Source organism: Salmo trutta, chromosome 39 (assembly GCF_901001165.1).
Source record: "Salmo trutta chromosome 39, fSalTru1.1, whole genome shotgun sequence".
Taxonomy (NCBI): domain Eukaryota; kingdom Metazoa; phylum Chordata; class Actinopteri; order Salmoniformes; family Salmonidae; genus Salmo; species Salmo trutta.
Genome location: NC_042995.1, coordinates 8,322,092 through 8,336,429, shown reverse-complemented (window position 1 = coordinate 8,336,429; position 14,338 = coordinate 8,322,092). Strand labels below are relative to the sequence as shown.

Below are 14,338 nucleotides of genomic sequence, written 5' to 3'. Positions count from 1 at the left end.
ACACCCGCCTCTCCAGTCTCTATCTAGGAAGGAGGGGGGCTGATGGGGTTTTTGTGTCACATTGTAATTGGACTTTGCTTGCAATAGTGCCTTCATCTGTGTGTGCACGTGTGTTTTTCTTTTGGCTGTGTGTGTGCATGCGTGCGTGTGTGTGTACGCTTTTACACATTGTATCTGTATCCCCTTCAGGGTCTTACCAGTGGAGTGTGTTTGTGACTTATTTTGCTCCATCCCACTCTCTATGAATTAGTCACATAGAACCCTCTAATTCTATGGTCTCCACCCCCTTGGGGAAGCCTTACTTGTCAAGTGCACTAAACTAAAGATGCCACGCGACCCCTCCTACTCTCCACGACCCATAACTGCTGACCTCTATCCCTAACCACAGTACCCAGGGTTCTCTCTGCTGTTCAGGGGTGGGCTCGCTTGAGTTGTCCAGTGAAACACACACACACATACACATACACACACACACAGTTCAGCTGAACCCAAAACCAGAAAGGGGCTTCAGTAGGTACTCTGTGTTCCTTACTGTGTGTGTGTGTGTGCGCGCGCAAGTGTGTGTGCATGTGTGTGTGTGTGTGTGTGTGTGTGTGTGTGTGTGTGTGTGTGTGTGTGTGTGTTCCATGCCTGTGGCTATGTGACGTGGCTGGCTGGTGAATGTGATAGCATGCTAATGTGTATAGCATGGTTGTAGATATTGTATTTGCATGTGGTGACTGACAGCTAAGAGACATTATAGAACTAACCCTACTCCAAGCTGACCGCTGACCCCTGATAAGGGAAACTATCGGGTGAAAGGGACTGGTCGATCTGGAACTGGGGTATGATATGTAGCACATTTAGGAGGTGGTGGTTCTATGGTTTCATCTCCACCCCTCACCACCGCTAACTCCACCCCTTACCCCCACACCCTGTGTTTACAAAGCAAGCCAAAGTCCACAACATTTGTTAACTTTGTAGAGAACAAAACAACAATGAGAATCCAGTAGGCCATAGACCTGTACAATAGATTGAAGTCACTCACGGTATATTACGTTCTGCTTATAAACGGTTAATAATCACTACAACAGGGTTTGTTTAGGTCAAACTGAATTATGAATGTTAACTATTCAATCAGGATCTACCTGGAACCAAATATAAAAAGACCCAAATAATGTAATATTTTTATTGCAACAAGTTAACTAAGGGTTAACCACATATCTAATAATGGTTTAGAAGCCATTTTTAAGCAGAATTCAAGTTTTACTGAGACCACTTGCTAGAGTAGACACATGCAATTACATTCACTTGCTAGAGTAAATACATACAGTTACATTCACTAGCTAGAGTAAATACATACAGTTACATCCAACAGCATCGACACAAAAACATGAGGGAAAACTATCAAACAAAAATAGGAGTATTTTTCTACTGCTGGGTCACGCCCACACCTATGGTCCTCCAATGGTGGGCCTCCACAGTAAGTGGGTGAGGTTTATCTACTTTCACTTCTTGTATTTCTCCCAATCAGAGCTCAGCTTGGGAGGAAACAGCGAAAGCTTATATTTTGAACTTCTTCTATCTCTACACGTATAACGTTAAGTTAAAAAAACAAATTTTAAAGATCTTATAACATTTATTACAGTCTAAAGTAGGCAAAATAGAAGGTTATGAAAACATTAAAAAACAATAAAACGCTATTTTATTACAACACTAAAGAGAATGTTGCCACTGTTGCTTTTAAAGTCTGAGCTGTTTGTTTTGTTCATTTTGTCTCGGGAGAAGGTGTGCCATGTTTCTGTCCACTTCCTGGTATTCAATCATAATGCATTCCGGTTTGAACCGTACAGAACGTCAACAATCTTCCTAACAGCTTCCTAAGGCCCATTTAGGGACGGGTGATATAAATTAACGCCAGCTATCCACATTGGTTAAATTGCTGGTTTATTCAATAGGTCAATGAAATGCACTGCGATTGAATTCCTGCCTCTATCTCTCTCCTGCTGTGGCTGGCTGTCTTTGTGGGATGTTGAGACTGGCTTCTGTTTGCTGACTAGATATTTGTTTTTCTTCTGTATATTTTTGCTATCTGAAGTTGTAAAATGTTCTGATGTATTTGGGGTTTTCTGTTATTGATTTTGACTTCGTCTGAAATGACACCCTATCAGGACTCTGGCCAAAAGTAGTGCACTATAAAGGGAATAGGGTGCCATTTTGAATGCAGGCCCTATGTGTGTTTCTGCTCCTGAGTGCACTTGTTTAAGCTGAGTTGTCGATATCACCTCCATGCAACAATGAAACATTATTTATTGCAAATATGAACCGGACTGGCTCTGTTTTTGTCACAGAAACACGCATGAACACACACACACACACACACACACACACACACTGCTTCATAGAGGAGGATAGGATAGGACAGTGTGTATCAGTGAATCACAGGGAACAGAGCCTTCTGTGCTGAGCTAACCAGGACAAGGTCAGAGTCACACCACTGATAACACACTTTATAACAATGCCCTAGGTGAACACACACAAACACACAAATACACACGTCTGTGTCGTCATTCAGTGTGAAAAACTTACAGTTCACGAGGCCAGATGTGAACACAGACTAGGATTACTGATTACATCACACACACACACACGCTACACTTCCTGTGTTTTGGGGTCAGATTGAACCGGAGCACCAGTGATAATACCTCTGATGTCAGTGTTTATTTTGCTACAGTTAGGGAAACACGGATGGAGACGGGGAGAGAGTAGATGATTCCTGAGTGTGTGTGTGTGTGTGTATGTGTGCGTGTGTGCGTGTGTGTGTTGGGTGGTGTTTGAACATTTGACAGAAATGTCGGGGCAGTTTGCTAGTCATTTTACTTGACATGAAAAACATTGGGACTTTTTAATTATTATTATTAATATTAACCAATATTAACCAAACCAATTTTTATTTATTACAGAAAATTGAACAAAAACACTGGGATAGCACAACATAGCACAATAAATAAACCAAGATAAACACGTTACAGAAACGTTTCTGTGTTTTAACAAAAGTTATTGCTAGAACTACAGAGAGGGAGTGTTAGTCTGGTGTATAGACCACATATGAACAAACACATCTGAAATGACACCCCAGTGTGCTGCGTTACTATTGGCCAGAGACACATACTATGTAGTGTTTGCCCCATCTGTCCTTTGTAGTGCACTATATAGGGTAGGGTGTCATTAGAGATGCAGAGGTCTAAGACGTGAAAAAGGGAAGAACCATGCTGCCAGAGATATAGAACCTGGAGTCATAGAAACAGTGCACATCCTCTGCTACAGATGCGGATCAAACAGGAAACGAATAATGTTGTCTTAACGTTTTTAGTTGTAGTTCTCTTTGTCAAAACATAATATATTCATTACTGCCACTCAAGCCCTCTAGGGGCTCAATTCAATCCGTAGCGCTAAAGATCTGTGCTATAGTGCGTCAGCAATTTAAAGGCAATGTTCCCGCGTTAGCAGAGACTGCATTCACAGTCAACGCTGCATACAGTATAAATGGGTTAGCTGACAACGTCACAAGAAACGATGTGCGCGCTTCCATGGGGCAGAAGTCAGCGTGTTGTTGTGATTCTGGATGGCCAGATTGCTAGCAAGAATGACAATAAACTGCCATGTAAGAAATCGTAAGTATCTCGTTTCATCTTGTTCTTGATTCCGGGTCTTGTTTTGAGGTGATTTGGCTGTCACTTCTATGCTAGTATGGCTAAGATTCGCTAACCAACAACTGTAGCGATGTATTTGTGAGACAAGAAGTGCTCATTGTGTACATGTATGCTTTCAATAAACATGGGAGACAAACTATAGTTGACATGTTGTCAACAATCTAAGCCAACACAGTCTGTTTTGCTCCATAGTTCTGCACGGGTCAGTTTTGTTGCTAAACAACCAACTCGTTTATGTCGGCTCAATTGGAAATTACCTTTAAATTGAAATTGCGCTAAAATGCTGAACTTGTGCGATACGGATTGAATCGAGCCCTAGGTTTCATACGGCATGTTTTTGATTTGTTTGGCCATGTTAGGCCAACCCTATCACTAACCGTTCCATTAGGCTGAAGAAACTGACTTGGCAGTATTTGAGAGAAGGGCTACATTGCCGTTTGATCGGTTTGTCATCGTATAATAAAACGATGTAATAATACATTTCCTTACCACATTACTGTTGGAACACAGGTAGGTACCCACATAATGATCATTGTATAATCAACAATAAGAAACATTCAAAACATGGTATTTATCAAAAAACAAAAATTATGACAGTCTTACTTAAAAAAGGTACGCTTTATTTTCTACAAAATGCACTGATAGGTGTACAGTACTTTCCATCCACACCTGTCCTTCATTGTAGAACAAATAACCCTAATCCTAACCCTAGCCTTCATTATAAAATAAAGAATCCTAACCCTAACCTTCATTGTGGAATAAAGAACCCTAACCCTAACCTTCATTGTGGAACAAAGAACCGTAACCCTAGCCTTCATTGTAAAACAAAGAACCCTAACCCTAGCCTTCATTGTAAAATAAAGAACCCTAACCCTAGCCTTCATTGTAAAATAAAGAACCCTAACCCTAGCCTTCATTGTGGAACAAAGAACCCTAACCCTGGCCTTCATTGTGTGTGTGTGTGTGTGTGTGTGTGTGTGTGTGTGTGTGTGCGTGCGTGCGTGCGTGCGTGTGCGTGCGTGTGTGTGTGTGTGCATGCATGTACTTCATGTGTGTCTAAACATGGGCACTTTTGGCGTGGTTAGTGGAGGGTGGAACAGGGTTGCCAGGCCCCTGTCCTTTGGAGTAGTAGAACCTGTCATGGTGATTGTAGTGTTGGGACGGTTCAGTAGAACAGCAGGTGATCATGGCCCCTCCCAGGAGACAGAAGGCCGTGCCCACCCAGCCAGCGTACAGGCTGAACCCAAACAACATGAGTCCCTGGTCCTGGTGGGCTCCGATAGGAAACCATACTGTCGACACCCCCCCACACAGAGCTATAAAGGAAGGGGAGAGAGAGAGATTTAGATTAACGGCCACATTTAATACACATTAAAGGTCCTACTTTTTTCGTCCATTTTAACTCCGCTTTGTTGGTTAAGGGCTCGTAAGTAAGCATTTCACGGTAAAGTCTACACCTGTTGTATTCAGCGCATGTGACAAGTAAAATTTGATTTTGATTTGATTATAAACACACACATGTATACTGAACAAACATATAAACGCAACATGCAATGATTTTACTTAGTTACAGTTCATATAAGGAAATCAGTCAATTTAAATAAATAAATTAGGCCTTAATCTATGGATTTCACATGACTGGGCAGGGGCGCAGCCATGGGTGGGCATGGGAGAGCATAGGCCCACCCACTTGGGAGCCAGGGGCAGCCAATCAAAATGAGTTTTTCCCCACAAAAAGGCTATATTAAAAGCAGAAATACTCCTCAGTTTCATCAGCTGTCCAGGAGGCTGGTCTCAGACGATCCTGCAGGTGAAGAAGCCAGATGTGGAGGTCCTGGGCTGGCGCGGATACATGTGGTCTTTAGTTGTGAGGCCGGTTGGATGTACTGCCAAATTTAATAAAACGACGTTGGAGGCGGCTTATATGGTAGAGAAATGAACATTCAATTCTCTGGCAACAGTGGTGGACATTCCTGCAGTCAGCATGCATATTTGCACGCTCCCTCACAACTTGAGACATCTGTGGCATTGTTATGTGTGACAAATCTGCACATTTTAGAGTGGCCTTTTATTGTCCCCAGCACAAGGTGCACCTGTGTAATGATCATGCTGTTTAATCAGCTTCTTGACATGCCACACCTGTGAGCTGGATGGATTATCTTGGCAAAAGAGAAATGCTCACTAACAGGGAAAAAAATATTTGATTCCCTGCTGATTTTGTACGTTTGCCCACTGACAAAGAAATGACCAGTCTATAATTGTAATGGTAGGTTTATTTGAACAGTGAGAGACAGAATAACAACAAAAAATCCAGAAAAACGCATGTCAAAAATATTATGAAATTGATTTGCATTTTATTGAGGGAAATTAGTATTTGACCCCCTGTCACGGGTGTCATGTGTGGAGGACCAAGGCGCAGCGGGTTGTGTGCTCATCATAATTTATTTATATGAAAACACGAAAAAACAAGAAAAACAAAGAACGACAGGAACAGTTTTGCAGGCTAACTAAAAGCAGTGCAAAAACAACTACCCACAATACGACAGGTGAAAACAAGCTCCCTAAATATGACTCTCAATCAGGAACAACGATGTACAGCTGTTCCTGATTGAGAGCCACACCAGGCCAACAAAGAATTACAAAAACTAGAACAGCCCCTAGAAATACAAAACACAAGAATATACCCAACACCCCGGAACACATAAATCAAATAACCCCTCTACAATACACACACACCAATAATCCACAAAAACACTCTACACAACATATCCCTCTTATCTAAACATATACACAAAACCATGAAAACAAATACCCTCTGCCACGTCCTGACCAAGCTACAATAACAAATAGACTCCTATACTGGTCAGGACATGACATTACCCCCCCCCCAAAGGTGCAGACCCCATATGCACCTCAACAAAAAATAAATAAATAAACCCCTAACTAAAGGGAGGGTGGCTGCCGTCAACGACGGCTCCTGTGCTACACCCCCCCCTCCCCAAACCTCCTACAGTGGAGGTGGCTTAGGCTCGGGCCTAAGACCACCCCCTGACCAGTCCACTCCTCCCAAATACCTCGGCCTGACACGTGTCACTGGACTGTCTTCTCGGAGCTCCGGACTATGGGGTGATTCTAGGAGCTCCGGACTGTAGGGCGACTCACTTGGTTCCGGACCGTAGGCAGCCTCACTCGGTTCCGGACTGTAGGCAGACTCACTCAGTTCCGGACTGTAGGCAGACTCATTCGGCTCCGGACTGCAGGCCGACTCACTCGGCTCCGGACTGTAGGCAGACTCACTCGGTGCCGGACTGTAGGCAGACTCACTCGGTTCCGGACTGTAGGCAGATGTCGTGTCTTTGGCTATGCCGGATTAAGTGATATGACATGCTAACTTATAAAATGATTTCTCTGTAATTAATATTACCTGATTAAGCTAATCATGTAAATGTAATTAACTAGAAAGTCGGGGCACCACGGAAGAACGTTTATAGAGCTGTTATCTTCCGAATAAACTCTTAAAATACTAAGTAATATTTTACATCAATAGCAGTCAATATTAATCCTTATCTTATTTTCAGTCTCATAATGAAAGTTGTAAATTCTTGGCTATCTTCACGAACCCTGGCTAACAAGTTGAATCAGCAATACAAAATTGGGTTTAATTATTTATTTACTAAATACCTAAACTAATCACACAGAATTACAAATACTCAGAATACAAACGAATGTCATACAGAAAACGTCCCGGTGGACGGAACCTGGTTACACAAAGGAAAGGGGGGTTGGGCTTGAATGAAATAGCGGGAAGACTTAGGAACCACAAACAGCAGCTATGCTATCGTAAATACATTATCTTATGCATTCTAAATTACCGCCCATTTGGAAAAGGAAAATGCAATAAATATTTACTCTGAGCTGCGCTTCGGTAGATTGGTCGTAGATGCTGGCCGGGTTGGCCAACAGATCTTCCTGTACTCGGAACAATGTCTCTGGTGGTAAATTGGATACGTGGTGGTATCTTCGTCTGTTTGTTAGACTGGATCCGTCGTCCGTCCTTTCCTAGCCCACGTTGACAGCGGCCGCTGCTAACTCAACGGCTAGGAAGTATCACTTCTGTAGTGAATAAGCTCAAAGTTCATACCAGTTCATACCATAGCTCACGCCAAGGTTGGCTTAGTTCTGTTCTTGACATGTGTGCCTTCTAACGTAGAGGCTGCAGACCTCACGTACTGGAACCAACTGGTTATCTTTTCGTCAAAGGCTTATATAGTGGAGAGGGGGGAATGATGTGTTTCATCGTTTATAACCCCTCCTCTTCACAGGGGTGGGCCACTGATCAAGCAGGGCACTTTCCTTATGAAAACCCAAATCTCTCATTTGGAAGCTAAAATTACATTTAATCTCCTAACAAACAATTTCAATATCAAACATTTCAATTGCATAACAATTCCATGTGACTCTGATAACTAGAGGGTGGATACTTTCCCAGGTACAGTTTATGTCGTCCTGTCATCAGTCATAATGTCACAGATAACAACGAACTGACCTCCATACTCATTACGTTATCAAGCATATTTCCAACTGGTTTTATTACCAAAATATGGTTCCTTTCCCCATTTGTTTGATGTTCCCAGACTCTCTATATTTAACAGGACAGCAGTCCTTCAGTAGGGTCAGTAAGAGAGGGGAAGGGGGAAAGGTATTTATGGGGGGGGGTCATAAACCTTACCCACAGGCCAACGTCATGACACAGACTCACTTGGTTCCGGACAGTAGGCCGTCTCACTCGGTGCCGGACAGTAGGCCGTCTCACTCGTTGCCGGACAGTAGGCAGACTCACTTGGTTCCGGACTGTAGGCCGTCTCACTTGGTTCCGGACAGTAGGCCGTCTCACTCGGTTCCGGACTGTAGGCCGTCTCACTCGGTTCCGGACTAGACACTGTTGCCGGATACTCTGGACGAGGTACTGTTGCTGGACACTCTGGACGAGGTACTGTTGCCGGACACTCTGGACGAGGCACTGTTGCCGGACACTCTGGACGAGGTACTGTTGCCGGACACTCGGGACTGGGCTGACACACTGGAAGCCTGATGCGTGGGGCTGGTAGTGGAGGTACCATCCTGGGGACACGCTCCTCAGGGCTAGTGCGGGGAGCAGGAACCGGCCGAGTTGGACTGGGCTGACGCACTGGAAGCCTGATGCGTGGTGCTGGATGTGCCAGTTTGAGGACACGCACCTCAGGGCTAGTGCGGGAACAGGCTGAGTTGGACTGGGCTGACGCACTGGAGGCCTGGTGCGTGATGCTGGCTGTGGATATACCGGACTGTGGAGGCGCACAGGCAGTCTTGACCGCACCTCCTGCACAACCCGTCCTGGCTGGATGGAACTAGTAGCCCTGTACGAGCGGAGGGCTGGTACAGGGCGAACTGGGCTGTGCAGGGGCCTGATGGTTGCCGTGCGTAGAGCGGGCGTAGGGTAGCCTGGACCTAGGAGGCGCACCGGTGACCAGATGCGCTGCGCAGGCATCCTCCTACCAGGCTGGATGCCCACTCTAGCACGGCACTTGCGAGGGGCTGGGATCACTCGCACTGGACTGTGCGTGCGTATGGGCGAGATCGTGCGCACTTCTGCATACCTCGGCGCCCTCCACTCCATACGTTCCTCACAATAAGCACGGGGAGCTGGCTTAGGGCTCACCCTTGGCCCAGCCAAACTACCCGTGTGCCCCCCCAAAAAAAAATCTTGGGGGTGCCTCCCCTGCTTCCTCGCCATCCGTGTTCCCCGGTAGCTTTCCCGGTCCTCACCAGACTTCCTCCATGGGCCCTTTCCAGCCAGAATCTGCTCCCAAGTCCATGACTCGCAACAGTCCAATCGTTGCTCCCTCCTCCGCTGCTTGGTCTGTGTTTGGTGGGTAGTTATGTCACGGGTGTCGTATGTGGAGGACCAAGGCGCAGCGGGTTGTGTGCTCATCATAATTTATTTATATGAAAACACGAAAAAACAAGAAAAACAAAGAACGACAGGAACAGTTTTGCAGGCTAACTAAAAGCAGTGCAAAAACAACTACCCACAATACGACAGGTGAAAATAAGCTCCCTAAATATGACTCAATCAGGAACAACGATGTACAGCTGTTCCTGATTGAGAGCCACACCAGGCCAACAAAGAATTACAAAAACTAGAACAGCCCCTAGAAATACAAAACACAAGAACATACCCAACACCCCGGAACACATAAATCAAATAACCCCTCTACAATTCACACACACCAATAATCCCCCAAAACACTCTACACAACATATCCCTCTTATCTAAACATATACACAAAACCATGAAAACAAATACCCTCTGCCACGTCCTGACCAAGCTACAATAACAAATAGACCCCTATACTGGTCAGGACGTGACACCCCCTCTCAATCAGAAAGATTTCTGGCTCCCAGGTGTCTTTTATACAGGTAACGAGCTGAGATTAGGAGCACACTCTTAAAGGGAGTGCTCCTAATCTCAGTTTGTTACCTGTATAAAAGACACCTGTCGACAGAAGCAATTAATCAATCAGATTCCAAACTCTCCACCATGGCCAAGACCAAAGAGCTCTCCAAGGATGTCAGGGACAAGATTGTAGACCTACACAAGGCTGGAATGGGCTACAAGACCATCGCCAAACTGCTTGGTGAGAAGGTGACAACAGTTGGTGCGATTATTCGCAAATGGAAGAAACACAAAAGAACTGTCAATCTCCCTTGGCCTGGGGCTCCATGCAAGATCTCACCTCGTGGAGTTGCAATGATCATGAGAACGGTGAGGAATCAGCCCAGAACTACACGGGAGGATCTTGTCAATGATCTCAAGGCAGCTGGGACCATAGTCACCAAGAAAACAATTGGTAACACACTACGCTGTGAAGGACTGAAATCCTGCAGCACCCGCAAGGTCCCCCTGCTCAAGAAAGCACATATACATGCCCGTCTGAAGTTTGCCAATGAACATCTGAATGATTCAGAGGACAACTGGGTGGAAGTGTTGTGGTCAGATGAGACCAAAATGGAGCTCTTTGGCATCAACTCAACTCGCCGTGTTAGGAGGAGGAGGAATGCTGCCTATGAACCCAAGAACACCATCCCCACCGTCAAACATGGAGGTGCAAACATTATGCTTTGGGGGTGTTTTTCTGCTAAGGGGACAGGACAACTTCAACGCATCAAAGGGATGATGGAGGGGGCCATGTACCGTCAAATCTTGGGTGAGAACCTCCTTCCCTCAGCCAGGGCATTGAAAATGGGTCGTGGATGGGTATTCCAGCATGACAATGACCCAAAACACATGGCCAAGGCAACAAAGGAGTGGCTCAAGAAGAAGCACATTAAGGTCCTGGAGTGGCCTAGCCAGTCTCCAGACCTTAATCCCATAGAAAATGTGTGGAGGGAGCTGAAGGTTCGAGTTGCCAAACGTCAGCCTCGAAACCTTAATGACTTGGAGAAGATCTGCAAAGAGGAGTGGGACAAAATCCCTCCTGAGATGTGTGCAAACCTGGTGGCCAACTACAAGAAATGTCTGACCTCTGTGATTGCCAACAAGGGTTTTGCCACCAAGTACTAAGTCATGTTTTGCAGAGGGGTCAAATACTTATTTCCCTCATTAAAATGCAAACCATTTTATAAAATTTTTGACATGTGTTTTTGTGGATTTTTTTGTTGTTATTCTGTCTCTCACTGTTCAAATAAACCTACCATTAAAATTATAGACTGATCATTTCTTTGTCAGTGGGCAAACGTACTGTAACGGCTGACTTCGTCGTCAGACGAAACAGAGAAGTCATCGTCTGAGAAAGTGGACCAATACGCAGCGGAGTTAGTGTTCATCATTCATCATTGAAGTTTAATTTACTAAAGAACACTACACAAAACAAAACAAGAAAACTGTCAGGTGCAAAACACTAAACAGAAACAATTACCCACAAAACCCCAACGGGAAAACAGGCACTTATGTGTGACTCCCAATCAGCAACAACACTCTACAGCTGTGCCTGATTGGAAGCCACACGGCCAAAAACAACGAAACAAACCAACATAGAAAAATGCACATAGAACGCCCACCCAATGTAACACCCTGGCCTAACCAAAATAAAGAACAAAAAACCCCTCTCTATGGCCAGGGCGTTACACGTACAAAATCAGCAGGGGATCAAATACTTTTTTCCCTCACTGTAAACAGATTTGTGTACAAAATATTAGAGAAATAATATTTTTGTACATACAGAGCATTTCTGGGATCTTTTATTTCAGCTCATGAAACATGGGACCAACACTTTGCATGTTGCGTCACACACACACACACACACACACACACACACACACACACACACACACACACACACACACACACACACACACACACACACACACACACACACATACGATGGACATCATGAGGAACAGGGTGTTGGAAAACTGGACAGTGAAAAGCAGATCAAACACATTTCATATTGTGTCAAACAACAAATGGGGAAATATTTTCCAGCAGGAGGGAACAGTGTGGACGAGGTGGGTGGGGAGGAATGGTGTTCTGGGTGATGGGTTAAACTGTAGGGAAATGTGTGTGTGCATGTGTGGGTGTGTGTCTGTGTCTGTGGGAGTTAGGGGAGGGAGGAAGGCGAGAGACGGAGGGCTGGGAGGGCTGGGAGGGGTGAGAGGGAGGGAGGATGGGGGGGTTAAGGGTCAAGGTTAGGCCTGGGGCTGGGGTTGTTGTAAGTATGACCGTATGTTGTCATGTGTGTGCAAACATCTGTCTCTGTGCTCAAGTGTGTGTGTGTGTGTGTCTGTCTGTCTGTCCGTGTGTGTGTGTCCGTGTGTCCGTGTGTGTTTGTGTGCGTGTGTGTCTGTCTGTCTGTCCGTGTTTGTGGGTCCGTGTGTGTGTGTTTGTGTGCGTGTGTATGTGTGTGTGTCCAGACTTACCCACTAGCAGTATGAGAACCCCCCCAAGTAGGGATCGTTTGTTCTTGGTGGACTGAGGCTCGTCCCCCAGAGAGATGCAGGGCATGGCTGTTAGGACCATCCCCACTGCAGGCAACCCCAGGAGGGATCCAGTTATCATCAACGCCCTCGACGTCTGGATGTATGCTGTACACAGACACACAGAGACAAAGAGATAAACAGTATGGCCTGAAATGTGCCATAGTAATCTTGGTTGATTCCAATAGGAAAGATATCCAGGCCTTGAGTTTGAGATTAGCTGTTGTAGACTATCGGTTTAGGCTTGGGACAAACAACACCCTTTAGCTGTGAAATATTCCCGATATATCATAACCTCATGGTCGGAGTACACAGCCACATAGACGCAGCAGTCTGCACAGCCCTGTTATTTCTTATTTATTAACCTCAATATAGTAGTATCATCTATCTATAGTAGAGTAGAGTATAGTGGTGTATAGTACAGTGTAGTATAATATAGAATATTATAGTATAGTATAATATACTATGGTATCGTGGAGTATATTAGAGTATAGTGCAGTATAGTATAGTGGAGTATAGTAGAGTGTAGTCATATTTAGTAGAGTAGAGTATAGTATAATATAGTATAGTATATTGAGGTATATTAGAGTGTAGTATAATGTAGTACAGTATAGTGTAGTATTGTAGAGTGTAGTATTTTATAGCATAGTATAGTGGAGTATAGTATAGTGGAGTATAGTAGAGCATAGTAGATTGTAGTACAATATAGTATAATATAGTATAATATATTATAGTATAGTATAGTATATTGGAGTATGGTAGAGTACAGTATAATATAGTATAGTATAAATAGTCATGTCCTATTACCTTTAATATAGTATTATTATGTATTGCTGTATAGTATATTATAGTAGAGTATAGTATAGTATTATACAGTAGAGTAATGTTCTATTACCCGGTAGGTCCAATATCTGTGTCAGTGATATACAGTGATAGAGTGGGGTTGATATGACACATTCAGCCCACAGGCCCTTGGCTCCTAACTCGTCCATCTTCTTGCAGGTGTTCATGCCGTATTTACACGTCACTACCCAGTCGTTGGTGGCCGTGGCGATAAGGATCCCGACCCAGCCGATACAACTCATCACAAAACCGCTGAGCTGGAGACAGCTGTTCGCCATGGCAATAAGAGGTAGGGTAGTCCTAGGGTAGAATAGTCTTCAAAAACTGTTTATAGAAACGTAAAATGGTCCAGGCAGTCAGAGTGACTCAAGACGGTGAATAGGACAGTCCACAGCCCAACTAGTCCAAAAACAACTGATGGTACTTTAAAGATATGTTGAAGCTTGTGTGAAAAAACGCTGTGTGAAGTTAGTGTGAGTTTTCGAGTAGAATATTCCTCAAGAAGTAATCCTAGAACTGTGTGTTGTCTCTCCTTGGTCTGTTGTGTAGTCCTGTCAGTTTGGAGAGTCTCCACTTCTAAAGAAAAGCTTCAGCACTTTTCCATTAGTTTTATAGAAGAGAAAGGTCTGAAAAAAACTACCTGGAAACTTCTAACCAATCGGAGGGATGGAGAGAAATATAAAAACATTCTCTCTCCCTCTCTCTCGCTCTCTCTCACTCTCTCAAAATGATTTGTAAAGTGTTATTGCCCTCTCCTGGCCATTAAAAATCATTTCAGTTCCAGGTGT

At 44.4% G+C, this 14,338-nt stretch overlaps 1 protein-coding gene across 1 annotated transcript; it reads right to left on the bottom strand.

Moving 5' to 3' along the window:
- Positions 1-2,913: 2,913 nt before the first annotated feature.
- On the bottom strand, positions 2,914-14,137 carry LOC115179152 (claudin-11). The gene is made up of 3 exons (XM_029740460.1): positions 13,603-14,137; positions 12,651-12,815; positions 2,914-5,008 (listed from the first exon to the last, which is right to left on the bottom strand). The coding sequence occupies exons 1-3, from the start codon at positions 13,826-13,828 to the stop codon at positions 4,749-4,751; spliced, it is 651 nt and encodes a 216-aa protein (XP_029596320.1). The 5' UTR covers positions 13,829-14,137; the 3' UTR covers positions 2,914-4,748.
- Positions 14,138-14,338: the final 201 nt, after the last annotated feature.